At 42.0% G+C, this 21,380-nt stretch overlaps 2 protein-coding genes across 3 annotated transcripts in view; both read right to left on the bottom strand.

Annotated features, from left to right (window-relative positions):
• LOC126458022 (cuticle protein 21-like) overlaps window positions 1-21,380 on the bottom strand; it is a 98,095-nt gene that overhangs the window by 25,925 nt on the left and 50,790 nt on the right. The gene's annotated exons all lie outside the window — the stretch shown is intronic.
• On the bottom strand, window positions 1,274-19,555 carry LOC126458019 (cuticle protein 21-like). 2 transcript variants are annotated; one of them, XM_050094801.1, is made up of 3 exons: window positions 19,527-19,555; window positions 16,234-16,593; window positions 1,274-1,464 (listed from the first exon to the last, which is right to left on the bottom strand). In XM_050094801.1, exons 1-3 carry the CDS (start codon window positions 19,536-19,538, stop codon window positions 1,339-1,341), a joined length of 498 nt encoding a protein of 165 aa, XP_049950758.1. In that variant the 5' UTR covers window positions 19,539-19,555; the 3' UTR covers window positions 1,274-1,338. The 2 variants fall into 2 exon arrangements, with proteins under 2 accessions (XP_049950758.1, XP_049950757.1); XM_050094800.1 differs by lacking the exons at window positions 16,234-16,593; window positions 19,527-19,555 and adding an exon at window positions 3,521-3,548 and having other exon boundaries at window positions 1,274-1,944.

The following is a 21,380-nucleotide window of genomic DNA, read 5'->3' on the forward strand; positions in this document are numbered from 1 at the left end:
TTTGAATGGCGACGAGTCTAGTAATATTGACACTCCTTAAAGTTACAGTACTTGGGGAACTGCAGAAACCGTAACATAGAAAAAGAAGGTAATGACGAACAATTTGCAGCTGTTGAGCTTCGAGAATATTTGGAAAGTAAAAAGAATATGAAAGATAAAAAAAAAAAATTTATCCGACAGAATGTCATAAATGGCTAAAACATTTCCACATTGAGGTACCAAATTGGAATCAAAAGACAGATACCTGACTTGTAACTGCAACAGAAATGAGGATCGCTAAAGAATCATCAGAATCCATTTCAGTGGAGGTGACACAGGGAGGAAACAGGCCTGAAGACAAATAAGCAGCATCTGCACCGAAAGATGCCCCTTACCGTTTTTGCAATCAATCTTTTATGTTTAAAGTGAGTTCGCATGTTCTTCCATCATGAAGTGAAATTAATTATTATATTACAATACATTCGTGTACCTTAAAGTAGATAAGACTCTTTTGGTACGACAGGCTTTTTAAATGACGTGCTTTACTTGGTTAATTCAAGAAAAGGCTTAAATTTCTCGTGAGGCATTCGAAGACACCGGGCTGGCAAAAGAAAATTTAGAAACTGTCACCTTCGTTAAAGTCTGGGAACAGAGTCTGGAACTCTGCATCATCATATCTTTTGATCTGTAGGTGTTTCTCCAAAAATCACTTCTGTGACCTTTTCTTCTTTTCCCGTTCATCAAACAGCGCACAAGCAACAATGTCATCGTCGTCACTCATTTCTTCACTGTCACATGGTGCTGAAGAGAAAGATGGACCGTCGTCCTGAGATTGAGACATAACACTGGGAGAACATGGCGCTTGCTTGCGGCACTGTTGATCCTAGTCAGTGAACGCATGCCTCTACCACTCTCCCCCCTCCCCACCTCCACCCGTCAAATAATGTAAATAGTGTAGCGCTTTTGCCAGTTGCGGCGCACACCGGTGAACGCTTTACATCGCGGAGACCATTCTGTGCGGAACGCAGCCACTAAGTGACCACTTCAGTAGCTCCAACCGACGTACTAGAACGGCTCTTTAGTATGTCAAAGGAAAATGTTTAACGAAGATTTTAATCCCACTACTGTTACTCTTTGCTTGCAGGGTGTACCTTTCATTGTCCTGTAATATCATTTGTCATTAATTCACAGTGAATACCTGACATATGAAGGGAACACTGCTGAAACATGAGAATGCCTAGGTAAAGAATTACTAACAATCCATTCTTTTTAGTAACGAATTTTATTCGTTCAGTTCATCATACTATACAAAACGCATTCACACATAATAAATACAGCATGGTCAACTATTTATGTAGCTTAGCCCAGGATAGCCTTGCCATAGGCAAGGGGGGCAGCGTACTTGGCAATGGCCGGGGCGGCGTAAGCCACAGGGGCGGCGATCTTAGCGACGGCGGGGGCGGCGTAGGCGACGGGGGCGGCCACCTTGGCGACGACGGGGGCGGGGTGGGCAGCGGCCTCCCTGTGCACGACGGCGTTGAAGCCGTTGACGGGGTCGGCGGTGTAGTCGACGGTGCGCACGGAGCCGTCGGGCTCGACCAGGCTGTAGCTGCCCTGGACGACGTCACCGCTGCGGCTCTCCTGCTGGTTCTTGGAGTCACCGGTGAGGGCGTCCTGCACGCTGTAGGCGTAGCTGTACTGGGGGTTGGGGTCGTACTCGGCGGCCACGGCGGCGGGGGCGGCGACTGCGACGGGGGCGGCTCTCACGGCGGGGGCGACGGCCAGGGGAGCGGCACGCAGAGCGGGGGCGGCGTATGCCACGGGAGCAGCACGAAGGGCTGGGGCGGCGTACGCCACGGGGGCGGCGTAGGCGCGGGCGGCGATGGGGGCGCCGGGGGCATAGACTGCGGGGGCACCCAGGTAACCGGCGCGGGCCACAGCCACGAAGGCGGCGAGGACGATCAGCTGAAACACACAAGTAACCAGTCAGTTACAGTGTCTATCTTTCTTTGCTAGTGAGGCAGTGGTTCTTTGCACATTCTTCGACAGAGCTTCGAAAGGTAGGTCAGAAAGTGTAGTTATTTGGCTATGGACGGAGAAGTGGGGGGCATTGGCTGTTTAAAGATCCGTTTTATATCTGTCATGTGAAAGGTTCTTTTGGCCATTAGAAGTCTATCAGGACAGTGATCATTACAGTATTGCAGTGGTGTTTAACATGTTTCTAATCCACATTACCTCTAAAAACGATGACGACTGTTCTAAGCCGCGTCGGGACTTCCTGATTTAAGTTTTCCGTGATTTCCCTAAATCTCTTCAGGCAAATACCGGGATGGTTCCTTCGAAAGGGCACGGCCGACTTCCTCGCCATCCTTCCCTAACCAGATTGGACCGATGACCTCGCTGTTTGATCCCCTGCCCCAAAAACTTGAAAAAATCATATTTTCCTTGTTGTATAAATCGATTTCTCTCATTGAGACGTGACAGACATTCAAGAATGGGTTTCTCAGTGTTGGCTGGGTCGTAATTCTTAGTGAAATATCCTTGAAGAATAAAGATCTGTAATTTGCTTAAAATGAAATCCGTATCTTTCCTTTTCACAGAGTATCTTCTTAATAAGTGAGTCACCTAGGTGTAGCTCTCCCGACTGTCTCAAAACATGTTTGATTAGCTCCCAAGGAGATATCGTGTGGAGGAGAGTGGCGTAGATCCAAATTCAAATATCTGTCCAGCAACAGACCAATAGTACGTCTTAAGTTTCATTATTATTTATTTTCGAGCGCAAACTTTTCTCCGGTGACTTTAATCCAGCAAGATTGTGGGAACAGACTCGCGCTTGTCCATATGAACATGCGATTTTGTTCGAGAAAGTATTCACTTGACTTGGCACTCGTATTCTGGCCCATCCAGCCCCAATTCAATTTTCCACAATTTCCCTAAATCACTTGGGGTAGTTCCTTCAGCGAGATCGGGGGCCGATTCCTTCTTCAATTTACATTTATTCCGAGAAAATGTTGCATATCAAACGACATGAACACTGTCGAGATATTTAACTCTCCTTCTACCTTTGAAATTTTCTATTCAGAACTTTCTAGAGTTTGAAAGTTCAATATACCCTCCACACATTGCGTGTAGTTCCCTGTGGCTGGTCCCGGCGGAGGTTCGAGTCCTCCCTCGGGCATGGGTGTGTGTGTTTGTCCTTCGGATAATTTAGGTTAAGTAGTGTGTAAGCTTAAGGACTGATGACCTTAGCAGTTAAGTCGCATAAGATTTCACACAAATTTGAACATTTGTGTAGTTCCCCACTTGCAGCTGTAAAGCACAGTCGGAGTAGCCATCGCAAAGCACTATACCCCACATAATAATCGTTATCGATTTGATACAGAATTCTTCACGCTCATGTCTGTGTCAACACTGTTGTCATTACAAGTGACAAGACGATGTCAAGTTCGAAACACATAACGAAAGTGTAACACCGCTGAGTCATGGACACTTGAAACACAGTCGGTAGGCGAAAGTTGAGCAGTCTTCTGCTGGCACCCACCTTGCAGGCCATGTCGATGAGTTTCTTGCTGTGTGGAGCTGAGAACTGGCGATGCACTGTCCGGCCGGCAGTTATATACCCGCTGCAGGCGTGGCTGGGCGCTGCCCGCGTTTTCGCAACGCGCGATGTGGATGGCGGTCACCGGCCACAGCAGGCCTTGGGCGCACCTACCCCAATTGAGACACAGCCGTCCGCTACGAAATGCGAGTCGTCTGATAACTCAGACCTTTAGCAGACAGTTACGTTTTATAACTGCATGATAATTAACATATGCTAGGCTACTGTGTCCACGATGACTTTAGACCTGTTGTTGCCGTGATTTACCATTAATGTTGTTTTCTGAACTATAGCTGAAGATCGCTGGGGTATTTGTTCCAAAAGGATTTTTTTCGTCATCTTTTCGAAATTAGGTTAGATGTTCCTCTGTCATCAATTTCGTGGCAACGACAATTTTTTAAAGGATATGGCAACCGACAGGGATGAACAGTACGCGAGATTTGTTTTTGGTGATATTTTCAGCATTTTGTAAATTACAGTTTAATCTATATGTGGTGTCACGCTATATCATTAGTGTGTGGATAAGTTGAAAATTTGGGTTCTGACAGGTAGTCTGTGCAGTTGCGATGACCACTGTGTCCTGACGGCGTAGTGGTCAGCGCATCTACCTAGTAACCAGGAGATCTGGGTTCGATTCCTGGCCTGCCACACATTTTCAGCTTTCCCCAATGATTTGAATCAGTGCCCAACGACAGTTAATATGTTTAATTCTTTTGTGTCTTGACAGTTTTAGGTGTTCAGAAGTCTCACTGCAGCAAAACATATTAGAACAAGAGTGTTATCTTCACAGCCCTGGGAGATAGACGATGAATGTGTAAGGTAAATTAAATTTTACATGTACTGTTGTTATATATACAGTTATGACTCTCCTAAGAATTCTCAAAATTAATATTCTAAAATTCACATAATTGCAGTTTTGTAATGTTACTGAAATTACAGTGCATCAAATGTAGGACGCACAAGCTTCCTTTATAATGTTTGCAGTCTCCATTTTTGATGACTTACTATATCCTTCTGTGGACTTTCTTTTCTTTTGCTTGTTCTACATCCTTTATTCAGCTGCAACATTTGTGCTCTCCTCATTCTTTTACTCGACAAATCCTCGTTTATTGCCTCACTTGCTACATTCGATGCGACGATGATGATTTAGGTGTTTTGACGTCGAGCCACTAGTAACTGTATTCTCATTATGTTTGTACTGATTAGTACTCATCGAATAATATTGTAAAATTAGACACACCATTTTTCCGTCACTCGTATAAAGTCGTTATCAAATCCCAACCTAGACATACTGGGTCTCACTTCCACTTTTGTCACCCATAAATGTAGCTTTCGACGCAGATTCGAATGAACTTTTCTATCGCGGATCGTACATGCGTGTTCACATCGGTTGCAAAACGCGCGCATTTCATTAGTCGCTGTCACTCCTTGTGCAGCCGACATTGCTTAAGTCTAAGTAGACCGCAGTGGCACAGGTTGCTTAGGTTCTGTTTTCTGTTACGTCTAGCTTTTTTCCGCTCAGCACTCGGTATTGCAGTCTTAAAAGTTCTAATTGGAATTAGCTTCGTGTAACGTTATTGTCATTAATTTTTTGTCCTTATTACTCTTCATATTACACACTGACAGCCATTTAATTAGCACACCATGAAGGCGACCTGCTACAAACGTTACATTATATAAGACTAACGCAACAAACATACTGTGTATTAAAAGAGAAATGTCTGCCAGCACACCTGCAATTTCACAGCGGTACGATCATGACCCATCACGAAGAAGGACCGCCCGCATCTCGTGGTCGTGCGGTAGCGTTCTCGCTTCCCACGCCCGGGTTCCCGGGTTCGATTCCCGGCGGGGTCAGGGATTTTCTCTGCCTCGTGATGGCTGGGTGTTGTGTGCTGTCCTTAGGTTAGTTAGGTTTAAGTAGTTCTAAGTTCTAGGGGACTGATGATCATAGATGTTAAGTCCCATAGTGCTCAGAGCCATTTTTTTGAGAAAGGACCACACAGGACTTGAACACCTCCACGTAGTACGTCACTGATTGTCAGAGCTATCGTGGCGACAAAGTCGCACTGCTTTTCGTTAGCTTACAGCAGCTGCTCTAAAATACGTGAACATCAGCCAAATATGAAATCCGTACTGTAATATGGTTTCTAGCGGAAAATATGTAAAAGCTGTTGACATTAATCACGAATATTGCGCTATTTAAGGACTGAATGTGAACAATGAAATTTTTATTCGTCAGGGGTGTCAGTTCCTTATGAATCTGAGAATGAACGTTCATGATTATGATAGTAGAGGTCGTCTGTTTGTAGTTAGGAACGAAATAGCAGAAAAATGAGCGAAATAGTTCGCGAAAACTGGCGTTCCGCTATTTCTCAAATGTCGCACAACTTTCCGCGGATTGCTACAACTGTTTTGCATGGAATCGGAAGTAAGGAATTACGGTACCATAACTCCTTACTGAGAACTATAAAAACTCAACGGTTGATCGCTTCTCTGGACTATTACACTACGACTCACAGGGAGAAAGCCTATACTTAACGGAATGGTGACCTGTGACTCGACGCTTCGCCCAACAAAGCGAAATAAGCTTACCAGGCTCTGTCAGCCAGAGAGGTTTTGACTGTCGTGTTTTGGAACTCTGGTTCGTCAATTTTCTGTAGCGTGGAAAGTCAATCAATTCTGAAGCCTGCCATGACACTTTTAATAGACAAACATGCTCTCTTGAGTAACGACGTCCTGTTTCTGAACGAGAAAGTTCGGCCACTCTCTATGCGGTAAACAGGAACTGTCACGTCATTTCAAAAGGGACATTCTTGAATATCCACCCTAAGGAGCAGACTTGACGCCAAGTGATTTCCACTTCCTCATGAAAATGAAAAAGTTTCTTTGCATTGAATGCTTTTATTCCGGGGAAGAAATTCAAGATGTTGTTACGTAATGGCTACGTTCTCAGGCGGCAGAATTTTGTGCAGGTGGAATTTGTCTACTTATTAAGACAGGTGCCAAATGCTTAAATCTGAATGGTCATTCTGTAGTTGCAGTTTTAACAGTTTTGTAATACGTTTGATTTAACTATTCCACTATTTTATTTGTAGCCTAACGGAGTTTCATTTTGGGATAGCTCTCGCATATTCAAAAAAATACGTTTATATTCGATGTTAACACGTTTCTCTTTTTAAGAAAAGGTTTTTGATATTTTTGCCATCGTCAGTCTGTATTTGAATCCCCTGCACCATCGTTTGCTGCACGAATAAAAGAACTCTTCTACTATTTCCGATGTCTCATTTTCCACTCCATTTCTCCCAACAACACTTGAATATACTCCATTACCTACTTTTTTAATCTTTTAAGAACTTCTTAATTAGCCGTTGAATTAAACTATCTGACACGTTCTTTTCCGTCTCTGACGGAACCAGCCAACATCCATTTTTTATGTCTTATCTGTGAAATTTTACTTCCTTTTCCAAATTTCTCCCTGGTTTCCTTTAGTGCTTACACTACGTACAGAGTGATGAAGTGATTCAACCCCATTCACTTCCTCGACGACTGCTTCGCTTTGATATCCTTAGATTCTTATAATGTTGTCTGGTTTCTGTAGAAGCTGTAAATAACCTTCAGTTTCCTGGGTTGTATCTTGCAGTTGAACATTGTCCATTTTTTTCAATATCTAAAATTACTAAAAAGTGTCTGTCTTACATCAAGCTATCTGCTAAGATGAATCGTAAGGTCTGTATTGCCTCAACATGTTCCTATATTTATCCTGAATCCAAGCTGACCAGGCGTTCCATTCTTCTGCTGCTAATTTGCCTTAGTACTCTGCAACTGCACTTCTCAACACACTTCTCCTCTGACATTGGAATTACTATATTTTTCTTAATGTCTGAGGGCATTTCACTTGCATACCTGGTGGAACTGTATTGTCATAGTAGTTTCTCCCAAGATTCTTAGTAATTTTCCACCGTTTGCTTTGTTTTGACATAGATCTTTTAGCTCTTTGTCAAATCCTTCTCCCAATATCGCGTCACGAATCTCATCTTCATTTACTACCCCTTCTCTTTCTATGATACTGTTCTGAAGTTTCTTGCTTTATATAGCCCTTTGATATATTTCTTCAATTTTTCATCATTCTCAGTTTGACACTGGCCTGCGGTTAGAGCTCTGGATGTTAATACAACTTGTTCTCTTTTTTGGCAAAAGTTTCTTCGATTTCTCTATAAGCAGCACCTATTTTTTCATAATCATGTCTAGTTTTACAACTTTGCAGAATTTCTTGTAGCCACCCCTGCTTTGTTGTTTTGGATTTTTTATTAACCCCATTTTTACACGTACGTGAAGTGTGGTTCAAAAAGAGCGCTGGTTTTGAAACGGCTGATAAATTTTTGTTTGTCGGTTGGTGAAATTGTTTTGAGTCGTTTCTATTTCCAGGAACGTTCCTATTGTTGACTCAGTTTGAGTTCCTCGGTGCACAACGTGTGCTAATCGTGTAACCGTTTAATCAAAATGAAGAAAGTTATGAAGCACCAGTCATGCGACTTCATGCGATTCTAGAGCATAATGAGACACCGAATGAATCAACAGTTCACAGACTTCTGTATCATAAGTTCTTTGAGACAGGTTCAACAGAAAACTTTCATAATCCTTGGCGTCGTCGTTCTGGCCAAAATGAGCTGAAAATTGAAATGATTTGTGACAGTGTGGCTGTTAACCTAATTAAATCAATTCGTCACCGTTCCCAACTACTGGGCTTAAGCTGTTCTCCAGAACAGAGAGTTCTCCATTGTGATCTCCATTACCACTCATATAAGATTCAGTTGACGCATAAGCTCAAGTGACGGATCACTAGAAGAGACCACAGTTTGTTGACTGGGTTCTGAGAGGACGACAGGAGAGCGACAGCTTCGCAAACGAAATCATCTTCCGTTGTGAAGCACATTTCCACTTAAACGGTTTTGTAAGTAGAACTGGGGTGTCTGTGGTCAGAAAATTCTCGCGTGATCCAAGAAGATGAGGCAGGACAAGCTGTACAGGAGACCTATACCGTACTATGATAAGAGAGTTTTATGGCTTCGTTTGGATGGAATGGACATTAAAGAGATGTGGTTTCAGCATACCTGCCGTGCTTTGCTCGAAAAAATTCAGGTGCTTCACGAGCGGTTCCCAGATAGTCTCATTTCACCCAATGCTGATCATTAATGGCCACCAAGGTCATGTGACTTAACTCCTTGTGACTTTTTTATTCGGGGTCATGTTAAATCAATGGTGTATGCCAATAAATCCCGGAACTTGTATGACTTGAAGGAGGAAATTCGAATAGTTGTTAGCGAAATGAATGTGGAAACTTGTCTGCAGTCATAGTGAATTTCATGAACGGAGTTTTTGCATGCCAGCGCAGTAGAGGAGGCCATAGGCCTGTTTGTGTTTTTTTTTTGTAAAAATAAACTTCTTACTTTGATGTATCAAAACCGACGCTCTTTTTGAACCACCCCTTGTCCACTTCATTTGCTGCATTTTTATATTTCCTCCTTTCAGCAGTCCAATTGAGGTGTGATCAGAAAGTAACGGAAATTTTTGTTTTTCTTCAAGAATATTTTATTTATTAATCAACTTTGCCCCCTTCAACGTAATCCCCCTTAGACATAATACACATGTGCCAGCGCTTTTTCCAGTCTTGGAAGAATATCTGGAACTCAGTATTCCTTATGGTGCTCAGCTCCTTTAACGATTCTGTTTTGATCTCGTCAATGGTGACAAAATGACGTCCTTTCATGGTTCTTTCCAGTATCGGGAATAGAAAGAAGTCACAGGAAGCCATGTCCGGCTAATACAGTTGGTGAAGCAACATAACGGTGTTGTGTTTTGCCAAAAAATCTCGAACAAACAACAACGTGTGAGCGGGAGCATTAACGTGATGCAAATTCCACGAGTGGTTTTGTCACAGTTCTGGTCGTTTTCTGCAAATTGCTTCACGCAAACGGCGCGTTATTTCCAAACCATTAAGGCAGGAACTCGTGATGCACTATCCCATTGTAATCGAAGAAAACAGTGAGAAGTACTTTCACATGTGACCCAACATGTCGAATTTTTGTCGGTCTGAGCTTTTCAGGCAGTTTCCATTGCGACGATTGGGTCTTGGTTCGTTACCTGTTATAACCTTCTGTAGAAGTTCTGGACCGTTGTCGACTTCATTCAGTAATCCCTGAGCAATGTCTACGTGACGTCGTTTTTGTCGAAATTCAACAATTTCGGAACAAATTTAGCTGCTACACGTTTCATACGCAAAACACAAAAAAATTGTTGGAATGATCCAAAGAATATGTCGACATCATCAGCAACCTCTCTGAAGGTGATATGATAATTTCACATAACCGTTCACATTGCCGTCAGTGATTGATGTGCTAAGGTGACCAGGGTGGTCATTGTCTTCAACGTCTTCTCGACCCAGTTTGAAACGTTTATGCTACTCGTAAAATCTTGTCTTGTTCCTAGTACATTCACCAAAAGCCACTGTCAGCATTTACAATTAGGTGCTGCTGTCTATTCCGTTTTTCAAGCAAAATTTAATGCAAATTCGCTACGCGATCTTTTTCGAAAATAAAAATTCGCCGAGCGCTCGAAAACAAGCATAATCTTTCCGACTGTCAACAATAAACTAAATATTCAAAATAGCTGAAAATGCAAAACATATATCAGGAACACGTGCACAAACAAGATGAAAAAAATTGAAAGTCGGCTGTATTAAACCCGCGAAATTAAAGAAAGTACGGTACTTTTTTATTACACCTTGTACAATATCTCGGTATTATCCAAGACTTCCAATTGGACTTCGTCGTTTAACGTAGTTGTTCCTCTGCTGCCTTCACAATTTCGTCTCTTAAAGCTACCCGTTTATCTTCTGTCGACTCCTTTCACTGCTTCCTAATGCCCCCTTTGAAACTCTCAACAACGTCTAGCTGTTTCTAATTACAATATTTAGTTCCCACCTCATTAATATCCTAACTTTCTGGAATTTCTCTAGCTTTAATCTGCATCTCACAACTAATAAATTATGGTCAGAGTTCACACCTATCCTGGAAAAGTTTTCCAGTTCGAAACCTGGTTTCTTAATCTGGCATACCGTTTTGTATCCTATCTTAAATCGTCCACTGTGAATGGATCTCTAAAACTACAATAATGGCTAAAACTGAACACTTTGTGAAGATGTGGTTATGCAGGTATATCGACAGTGTATCAGCTATATGCCGCTACTTATCTGTAATAAAATGACGGAGAAAGCAAACACTGATTTTTTTATAGCATGTTGCGTTCCATTAGTAGGCGAGCATGCGTAAGTAGCTAGTTTCTTTAGGCAGCTGATGCAACACATTGCGGGCCTACGTCAACGCACTGCGTTGACCCTTTACATCACATTCGTTTACTAATGAGTGGAGGCAGATATTAGTGTCAGCCCAAATTCAGAATGCTTTAGTACGTTCAGCTGAGCCTCGTGGCATGTATTTTATGGTTTTAGAACCAAAACTAAGTTACTAGATTTTGATATTTTATGTACAGTGCTTTTAAGTTAAGTGTTCATACTCAAGTACTGCTAACTTTTTCACGATGGTTGTGATACAAAATGACTCCTCTTTACGAAACTCTAATGCTATACGACTGTATGTAAGAAAATCAGATTTTGTTCAACGCTTCTCAAAATGGAGTCATAAACCTAGTGACATAAGAAATTGCGTGAAATTTTCTTTGGAGCAATAAAGCCTATGTAAAAATAATAATTCCTGAAATTTATCTAGCGTACGGGAAATATCATTAGCAGCCTTGGCAGACAGCATCTGACGCACCCCAAAAACCGGTATCGTGTGGATAAACGTTTAAAGACCTTCACTGTATTCGAAATTGAGTTTTGAGAGCTCGAATTTTTATGGATGAGATTCTTCTATACAGTCCTCTCCCTTTTTCGACTATTTATTCTGGCATCCGTTAGAGAAATTACGACGGTATTTCTCTACCCAGTGCTTAGATGGGGAACAGCTCCCAAGAACGGAAGTATATCACTCGAATTATGACTCCAGGGTGCTGTGCGCACTTAAGTTTTCTTAAAGCTGTCAAATTTTTGCTTGGAACACGTGTTACAAATCTGTCAGAACCTCCTATCAATTTTCTAGGGTAGGAGACAAGTCTACCTGGAGGAAATATCCATCAGAGAAAAATCAAAAATCTCACTGTCTTCCCGTCACATAGGTGTAAATCAGTGGTGACCCACACAATGTCAGGCATCAGTAGTAACTACAGCTGACTTGTTCTCAACTATAGCCGGTTCTAGGCGCTACAGTCTGGAACCGAGCGACCGCTACGGTCGCAGGTTCCAATCCTGCCTCGGGCATGGATGTGTGTGATGTCCTTAGGTTAGTTAGGTTTAATTAGTTCTATGTTCTAGGCGACTGATAACCTCAGAAGATAAGTCGCATAGTGCTCAGAGCCATGTGAACTATTTCTCAACTACAAACATTGACGTCTCATACCTTACGTAATATTCACAATAATTACAGCACACTTGCATCAGTACACTGCAAGGAAAAAGATCTCGGTCTAGAACAGAAATCAGTTCACGGTGTTACTACGTGTTACGTGATAACGTAAGTCAGAATTCAGTAACAGGCATGGTTTTTGTTCCGCTTAATTCAGATTTATGAACTGAGAGATAGTAAAAATAGTGATAGGTAGGTAGATAGATAGATAGATGATGGATAGATAGATATATAGATAGATAGATAGATAGAGAGAGAGAGAGAGAGAGAGAGAGAGAGAGATGACTAACTGCGGATGGAAGTTTAGCAGAAATTTATGAAGTTTTATAGAGCCTCTTCCCCTTCAGCTTCAATAGATAGAGTTTATCGCCTTCAATTTCAAAATCCGGAATTTTGTGCTTCTCATTGAGTATATTCTGAAGATTTCCGGTATTAAGAATCATGCTCTTCCTGCTGATGGCTATGTTAAAAGAGACAGCAAAAAAATTTGCAGTTCAGTTAAATATGATAGGAGACTGTCCTGGGAGGTGGAACCTGTAAGTGACTGTACAGAAAGCAATGCAAGCAAGACAGTGGAACTACATACTGCACAAAAATTCCGAAGGCTGCCTAGAAAGCATTTCTTAGAGGAAGGATGAGTAGGTATATGAGTGTCGAACACTCGAAAATTGAACGCTGCAGCGCAAATAGAGAACTTTCAAACAGAGATTTTGTGCGTTTAGTGAAGTTAAATAGGAACGAAATAGTCTGCTTATAGGACAGTAATAACAACAGCAATAGTGGCTTCTGTAACAGTGGCATAGCTACGAACAAGGAGACAGGTTGAAGAGGCAGCAATGAGTAACCGAATTATTCCTCTGGCGATTCGATCGATATCAATAAGAGTCGTCATTATCAGTTTTCCATGCCCACATCACAAGCTGTTACGAAAATAAAGAAAACATTTGAGGAAATAAGGTACTGGATCAAATGAATCAGGTATAATGAAGATTTGCTACAGAGAAGGGAAAGAAGAATTAAGAGAGAATGTAGAATGGATGAAAGAACAGAACGCAGAGGGAGGAATCTGTAGTTCTGCGATAAGTTTCATCTGTTTGCAGCGGACACCGTCTTTCGGAATCACGATAGGTGAATACATACCTGGATTATATCGGGAGCCGGGAAGATCACACCTGAACAGCGTCATGGTTAGACAAAATCGTAGAAGTCAATTAGTGTACTGCAAAGCATATCCACATATTGACATAGACTCAGAATTTAGCCTATTAGTGATAAACAGTAAACTGATACTCAAGAGGATGCAGGAGTAGAAAAATACTGAAAATTTATGGCAGAATGAGACTAATTTGTTTTCCAAGTCAGCAGATTTTCGTACGAGTAAAATAGTGAAGGGTAATTCAGGAACCCGAAGGTTAAGGAGCGCTTGAGATGTTGTAAAGAGAGATGACAATAAACAGTATACACCATATTAATGTCCACTAATAGGTGTCCGGATAATTTTGATCGGATAGTTTACTTTCTGCAACATCAAATATAATGATTTGTATCTGTGGAAAGCATCACCATTTTTTTATGTAGTGAAACTGTTTGTCAGTGAATTTTTGTGGGCATTAACTTGTAACGTAATTTGCAAGACATGTGGAAAACAATCTAATAAGGCTATGCGAATGTTACTCCACTGAAAATACTTGTGGTCCCCATATAGTCACAGCTTTCTTTCATAGACTACTGTATCGTTCGTAATACGGAACTGTTTTGGATATTACATTATATTTATTTTTGTTTTGATGTGTAGCTGCACCATAAATATCTCTAGTGTGTGGTATTCTAGTCATCTCAGGAGGTGTCATGGTACTGAGGGCTATCTAAATACTGTACTTACCTAAAAATACGAGGTGTTTCACATACTCCTCAAGCACCGTCTGCGTAACTGAACGGAAACGAGTACCTCCGTAGGCATCGAAAACACATAGGATGTAGTTCCTACGATCAAAATATGTTGTAATACTGAAACTTCCTGGCAGATTAAAACTGTGTGCCGGCCCGAGACTCTAACTCCGGACCTTTGCCTTTCGCGGGCAAGTGCTCTACCATCTGAGCTACCCAAGCACGACTCATGCCCTGTCCACACAGCTTCACTTCTACCAGTACCTCCTCTCCTACCATCCAAACTTTACAGAAGTTATATTGTAATACTGTCATACAGTAGGTGCATTAGTTATATGTGGTTTTGCTCTGTCATCTTTGAAATAACCGTAGGTCTTTTCATTAGTTGTTAGTTTTAGGTTTGCGCTGTTATCATAGGTATGAAGTTTCACAAAGGGCCTAGAGTTTCAGTTCTCACCCAGAGTTTAAGAACCGGTAGAATCAGAGTTTGTTTTAAATAGTCATGTTTAAAAAAGAGAAATATGCCAGTCGACATTAACAAAATGAAACTAGAATAAATTAGAATGATACTGTCATTTATTTTAAGGATTCAAGAACATGTAGCCCACGAGCAAACAGTATTTGAAATTTGTAACTGCGGACAGTAGTCAACGCCTCTATCATAATTAAAGCAGAAAAGTGAATAATCAATTTTTTTATGCTGAAGAAGTAAGAGAACTGACAACAAGGGGGATTTCCAGAATTCCGACCACCAGCTCTTAACACAAGCTTCCAGTCAGTCATGCAATGACTGATACACGCGTTCTAGCATTTCACCAGAAATTTCAGTATAGACAGCAGGACTACGTCGTTTCATATCATTGTGATGTAGTCGGTATATCAGAATTAACAGCATCTTTCAGCTTTTCTTAAAGGAAAAAATCTAAGGCGGTCACATCTCGTGAATGGGACGACCACGATATGTCCACTTTGTTCAATCTCAAAATTTGGAAAAAATCGGTGAAGAAAAGCTGTGTTACGTCGTACGCTACACCGGTATTAGGAATGTTCAGACACCGATGTGCTACGTCCTAGAGAGTACCGGTACGCCCATAATCTTACATTTCAATCATTTCCCTCAATCAGCTCCGCTATTCAATGCATAGTGATGAAACTGTAGTGTAGCGATGTACCTTCAGCCAAACAAACCGTTGTTGCGTAACTCCTAGGTATCAACAACAGTCCACATAAAATTTTATCGTATGACAGTTACATTTTCAGATGATATTTTTGAACATAAAAATATACAGTTATATACTTATGACACTGTGATTATACAAATTAGGAGCCAGGAATTTTATGCAAATATCTGTGACTAGTAATGTGCGAGAATATGAAGTTAAAGGATCACATAGATTTACTTAAAAGTAAATCGAGGAAGGTACTATGTATAGAATACAGGGTACTATGAAACCGGTTTGTAAACTACAGATATTGGTTACAAAACAATGTCATGTCCATAGAGGACCATTTCACTGCATCGTGGAACCCATCTAGGTCGGAAACTTAGAACAGTAATGCGAACGATCTCGGAGTTGATTTGTTCGTGGAAGAGGGTAATGAAACAGCTGAAAGGACGTCGAATAATTCGCAAAAGTACGTCGAAAAATTACGAATTGATTTCCGTGATGGAAACTGCAAATATTCTTCAACATCTAATACATCGCTCGGTATTGACTTCGGAGATAATTTTACACTGATAGTACGCATGGAGGAAAGAAAGGAATCATTTCATGTATGCTTCATCTGTGAAGGGAATGAGAAGCAATCCTGGTGTATGATGCAATAATAATGAACTTACAGAATAAATGCGCATATTTAGAAATTGAAGGAAGCATTACTGATTTGCGAGGCTCCTGAAGAGAGATGAGTGACATTGAAGAATATAAATAATATGGTAAATTTTATTCCACTTACATAATATACAGTACAAAAACATTCACACGCAATAAATACAGAAGTTTACAGTGGAAAAGAAATTACTTGGGAAAAGTTTTCGTCATTAGATTCGCATTGGTACAAATATTGGGTATAGGAGAGAAATTGCTTCGAGGTGAAAATTGCGAAGAATATACTCAAAAATAGAGCCACTCAGTAGGATTATGTCCAGAGGAAGTGTTTATGTGATGTTTAACCGAGGATGGCCTTTCCATAGGCGAGGGGAGCAGCGACCTTAGCAACCGCAGGAGCGGCAACGGGAGCGGCCACCTTGGCGACGACGGGGGCGGCGTGGGCGACAGCTTCCCGGTGCACGACGGCGTTGAAGCCGTTAACGGGGTCTGCGGTGTAATCGACGGTGCGGATGGAACCGTCGGGCTCGACCAGGCTGTAGCTGCCCTGGACGACGTCTCCGTCGCGGACTTCCTGCTGTGCCTTGGAGTCACCAGTCAGAGCATCCTGCACGCTGTAAGCGAAGTTGTACTGGGGGTGCGGGTCGTATTCGGCGGCGGCCACGGCGGCGGGGGCAGCGTAGGCCACGGGGGCAGCCCTGACGGCGGGGGCGACCACTGCTGGGGCTCCCAGATAGCCGGCGCGGGCCACAGCCACGAAGGCAGCGAGGACGATCAGCTGCAACAAAACAGAAGTCAGCCCTGTTACTGATGTAGTCGAAGCGCAGAACTCAGAACAAGAGGCGTGTTAACCTGTCATCTACTAGCTGGTAATTACAGATGGAAAGTCTTGGACATGGACGGGGGAGAAAGTTTAGGCTAACCAAAGGAAACCATGATGACTGCATGATGCTTAAAACCCTACTCCTTCCCATTTCCACAACCAGTGTTTTAATGACTGCAACACTTATGAATTTTTGACCATTAGAGGAGATTATGTCACGGTAACAATAGTTTTTACATAGTTCGGTCACGCGTGGAGTGGCCCCGCCGTTTCAGGCGCCATGTGACGGACTGCGCGGCTCCTCCTGCCGGAGGTTCGAGTCCTCTCTCGGGCATGGGAGTGTGTGTTGTTCTTAGCATAAGTTAGTTTAAATATTGTGTAAGTCTAGCGACCAATGACTTAAGTAGTTTGGTCCCTTAAGAATTCACATGCATTTTTGAACATAGTTCGGTATTGAACCGTCTCCTGTAGTCCTGGGGCAGCATTGCTACTTCTTTAAGGGGTAATCAAGGTTTACAGTTTTCTGGATTGAGTGTGTCCTATGTTGATCAACAATAGAATATGAAACCTATGTTGATCAAAAATACAATGTGAGAATTTCAGGCCGGCCGGGGTGGCCGAGCGGTTCTAGGCGCTACAGTCTGGAACCGCGGGACCGCTACGGTCGCAGGTTCGAATCCTGCCTCGGGCATGGGTGTGTGTGATGTCCTTAGGTTAGTTAGGTTTAAGTAGTTCTAAGTTCTAGGGGACTGATGACCTCAGAAATTAAGTCTGATGGTGCTCAGAGCCATTTTTTGAGAATTTCACAAATTGGAACTAATAAACAAATATGAGTGATGACTTGATTGCGATAATGATGTCATGACTAATGCTTAAAAAGTCAGTTGACAAAAATTATAAAGTTTGATCGTGATATCCAGCTAGGGATTCGTGAGTCAAGACTGGATTTCCGACGACATCCATTCAATAATGGTTCTTCAATAATCACCAGATGAATGAAAATGTCTGCTCCTAGTCATACCATTAACAGGTCTACTGATTTTCTAGTCTCAAGCACCGGTTATGATTCAAATCCATTCGATAAATGTATTCTGATTTGACTGCCAGATTTGTACACTCATTCAGTTGATCAAAAGCATAATTTCGTAATTAGTAGTAACGTGATTCCTCCTATATATTCGCGCCTAATTCTTTTGTCATACGTGTCACAATTTTAGATGCGAATAAGAGCGAATTAGGTCATGTTCCTTGATTACCACTTTAACTTGCATCTTATAGTTATCGATAACACGGAGCTACGTGTGAAGACGATATCTGTCACCGCTACTCAGAACTCAATTTCTGCAGCATTCCAGCATAAATGGTTAGCTGCGCGGAGTGGCCGCGCGGTTAGAGGCGCCATGTCACTGACTGCGCTGCCCCTACCGCCGGAGGTTCGAGTCTTCACTCGGTCGTGGGAGTGTGTGTTGTCCATAGTTAATTTAAGTAGTGTGTAAGTCTAGGGACCGATGACTTCAGCAGTTTGGTCCCTTAGAAATCCATACACATTTGAACATGAATGGTTACAAGTTTTCAAAAAAATGGATCTGAGCACTATGGGACTTAACTTCTGAGGTCATCAATCCCCTAGAACTTAGAACCACTTAAACCTGACTAACCTAAGGACTTCACACACATCTATGCCCGAGGCAGGATTCGAACCTGCGACCGTAGCGGTCGCACGGTTCCAGACTGTAGCACCTAGAACCGCTCGGCCAACCCGGCCGGCTACAAGTTTTCACACGTGGAGTTGTGATAAGAGATTCAACTCACTTTAGGGAGAACAAAGCTTCAAGTAACCCTTCGGCCATTGATATATTTCCTATGGTTTCATCAGTTAAGGTTTGTGCTCTAATGATCTCATCTTCGACGGGACGTAAAATATGAATATTCCTTATACAAATTAGTTTTTGGAAGTGTACTCAATTTTAAGGATTTTTGCTTCATTGAATCTATGCGGCTGATCTGAACTCAAACCCGGATCCTTGCCTCTCGCATACAGTGTTCTCACTTAAGGAATCTATCAAACGGTACTGGCGGAACTGGATCTCTGAAACTAAGTCGAGTGTTACGTCTTGAGGGCTAACTCGTCAAAAGGCGTGCCATCAAAAGGCAGTAACGGAAATTATGAAACATCTACACTGGCATACATTCGAAAAAAGAAGCTTGATAGTTCAAAAAACCTAATACCAATAATAGGCATTCGTAAACCAATAAACAAATACACCAAAGCCCCTCCGTATTTATATCGTAGAAAAGATAGAGTAATAGCCGGCCGCGGTGGTCTTGCGGTTCTAGGCTCTGCAGTCCGGAACCGCGGGACTGCTACGGTCGCAGGTTCGAATCCTGCCTCGGGCATGGATGCGTGTGATGTCCTTAGGTTAGTTAGGTTTAAGTAGTTCTAAGTTCTAGGGGACTGATGACCTAAGATGTTAAGTACCATAGTGCTCAGAGCCATTTGAACCATAGATATACTAATAACGATTTGCACAGTGACTTGTTGGCATTCATTTTTTCCATTTCCAATCCATGGATGGAAAGGGAAAAACCGTAATATACCATAAAATACAAAGATCCTCCGCCACTCACTTTACAGTAATTCGCATTGTATAGCAATTGATGTCTACAAGTAGACCATATTTCGGATTGTGGACTAAACATAGTAGTGACGCTTTCCGATATACTTTCGCATCACTGAGCTAAGTGACAATTTACTTCGCCAAGTGGCTGGGCGCGCCGGACACTCTTAATTCGAAGCACGTGACGAAAGCTCGCCGCCACTGGAGGGAGTCGAAGCGTCGCGTGAGACGGCCACTGGCTGGCAGCGGCCGCCTTCCGCCGGCACCCACCTTGCAGGCCATATCGATGAGTTTGTCGCCGTGTGGAGCGGAGAACTGGCGATGTGCCGGCCAGCCAGCGGTTATATAGCCGCGCCCGGGCGTGGTGGACAGCCATGTTTTCGCAATGCGTGACGTCGCGTGGCGCGCATGTCCGGCTTTGTCACACTCCAAAACCTCCCACCAGTAAACCCTGTAAGCTTTCTGTGTAATTTATCTGTATGTGAAAGACTGAATATTCTTTTTTAAAAAACTTTCTCCTCGTGTAGCGTGTGCTTTAAATATCTCTTTCAAGTGCTGAGCAAAACTGACTGTTGGTTGCCCCTGTGTTGCGCATGTGAACAGGTCATGAAACACAACTTTAATCTTAGTGAAATGCTGAATTTGAAATAATGAAAATAACTCTAATTAAATCCCAAAAGAAGCAATCTGGTCACTGAATTAAAACGATTGAACTGAAACTCAATATTAGAGTACCTTATGAAAGTTACTTAACAAAAAGTGCAATGTCTGCCTTGAAATATCCGCAAAATAAAGTACTGCTCAACATGGTAGAAAATAATTGTTACATGTTACCTTCCCGGTTCACTGTGAATTAATCTGCTTACATAGCAGAACATCTGAAAATTCTGAATATATACTAAAAATAAGTGTCACATGACTAGGGCCTCCCATCGGGTAGACCCTTCGCCTGGTGCAAGTCTTTCGATTTGACGCCACTTCGGCGACTTGCGCGTCGATGGGGAAGAAATGATGATGATGATTAGGACAACACAACACCCAGTCCCTGAGCGGAGAAAATCTTCGATCCAGCCGGGAATCGAACCCTGACCCTTAGGATTGACATTCCGTTGCGCTGACCACTCACCTACCGGGGGCGGACGACTTTGTACTGTTTATTCGCAAGAATGTAAAATGAGGACTGCCCTGAAATAAAAGTAACGTACCTCATACTCAGCACACTGTTTTGTGTCTGGTGTACTGATGTTCTCGAAAGCAAATTGAAATAAGAAGATACCGCAATTAAAGAAACTTAATCTTCTCTAAACTTTACTTTGTTTGTTACAAACAATGTGTGACTACGTGTGGCGTAAGATGCAATGCACATAACGATAAACATTTTAAACTTCACTAAGAATGATGTAGGAGGGATTTATTTTAAAAAGCGTTCTTGTAAAATTAAACTCTGATTATTGTCGAGAACGACTATACAACAGAAGCAGACTAACAATTAAGAAATTCTCTGATTAAAAAAATTACAGACATGTCAACCAACTGCGTAATGTTTGAGATAACGAAAACGAAAGGATCAAATTAACATAAATCATAATATTAGTAGTTATCTAGGGAACAAAGATATCCTTCAACTGATAGTTCTGACAAACACACATTTCATTGTTGCACGTGCGTGGATTATCTTGAAATATTCCTCCAAAAAATCTTCTCCATCAATACAATGAATAAAATAGCTTTATAAACCAGTTTTCGTCTCCATAATAAAGTATTCCAGATAATTTCTCCCAGATTCACAAAACCAGATTTCCTTCCTATAACTGAACTGTTCGCTACTATGCTTCTAGTAAGAATGAGCTAGCGTTGCCCTAACTAACAGACGAACAAGCCCACCATTGATTACATTTTACACAGAGTCAAGAATCTTATCCACTAGTCGTACAGCACGCTCATGCATCTTTGTCCCAGTACAGTAAAGGTGAATGATTTATAATAGCAGAACCCAACAACCTCGGTACCAGCTACACAAATTGAGACGTGAATATTGTGAATGAAATAATGGAACTGTCTTCTTAATAGTTACAAATTAAGGTTTAAATTTCATGGTAAAGTTGATTGCAGTAATTTATTACT

This window comes from Schistocerca serialis, chromosome 2 (genome assembly GCF_023864345.2).
Source record: "Schistocerca serialis cubense isolate TAMUIC-IGC-003099 chromosome 2, iqSchSeri2.2, whole genome shotgun sequence".
NCBI classification, from domain to species: Eukaryota; Metazoa; Arthropoda; class Insecta; order Orthoptera; family Acrididae; genus Schistocerca; species Schistocerca serialis.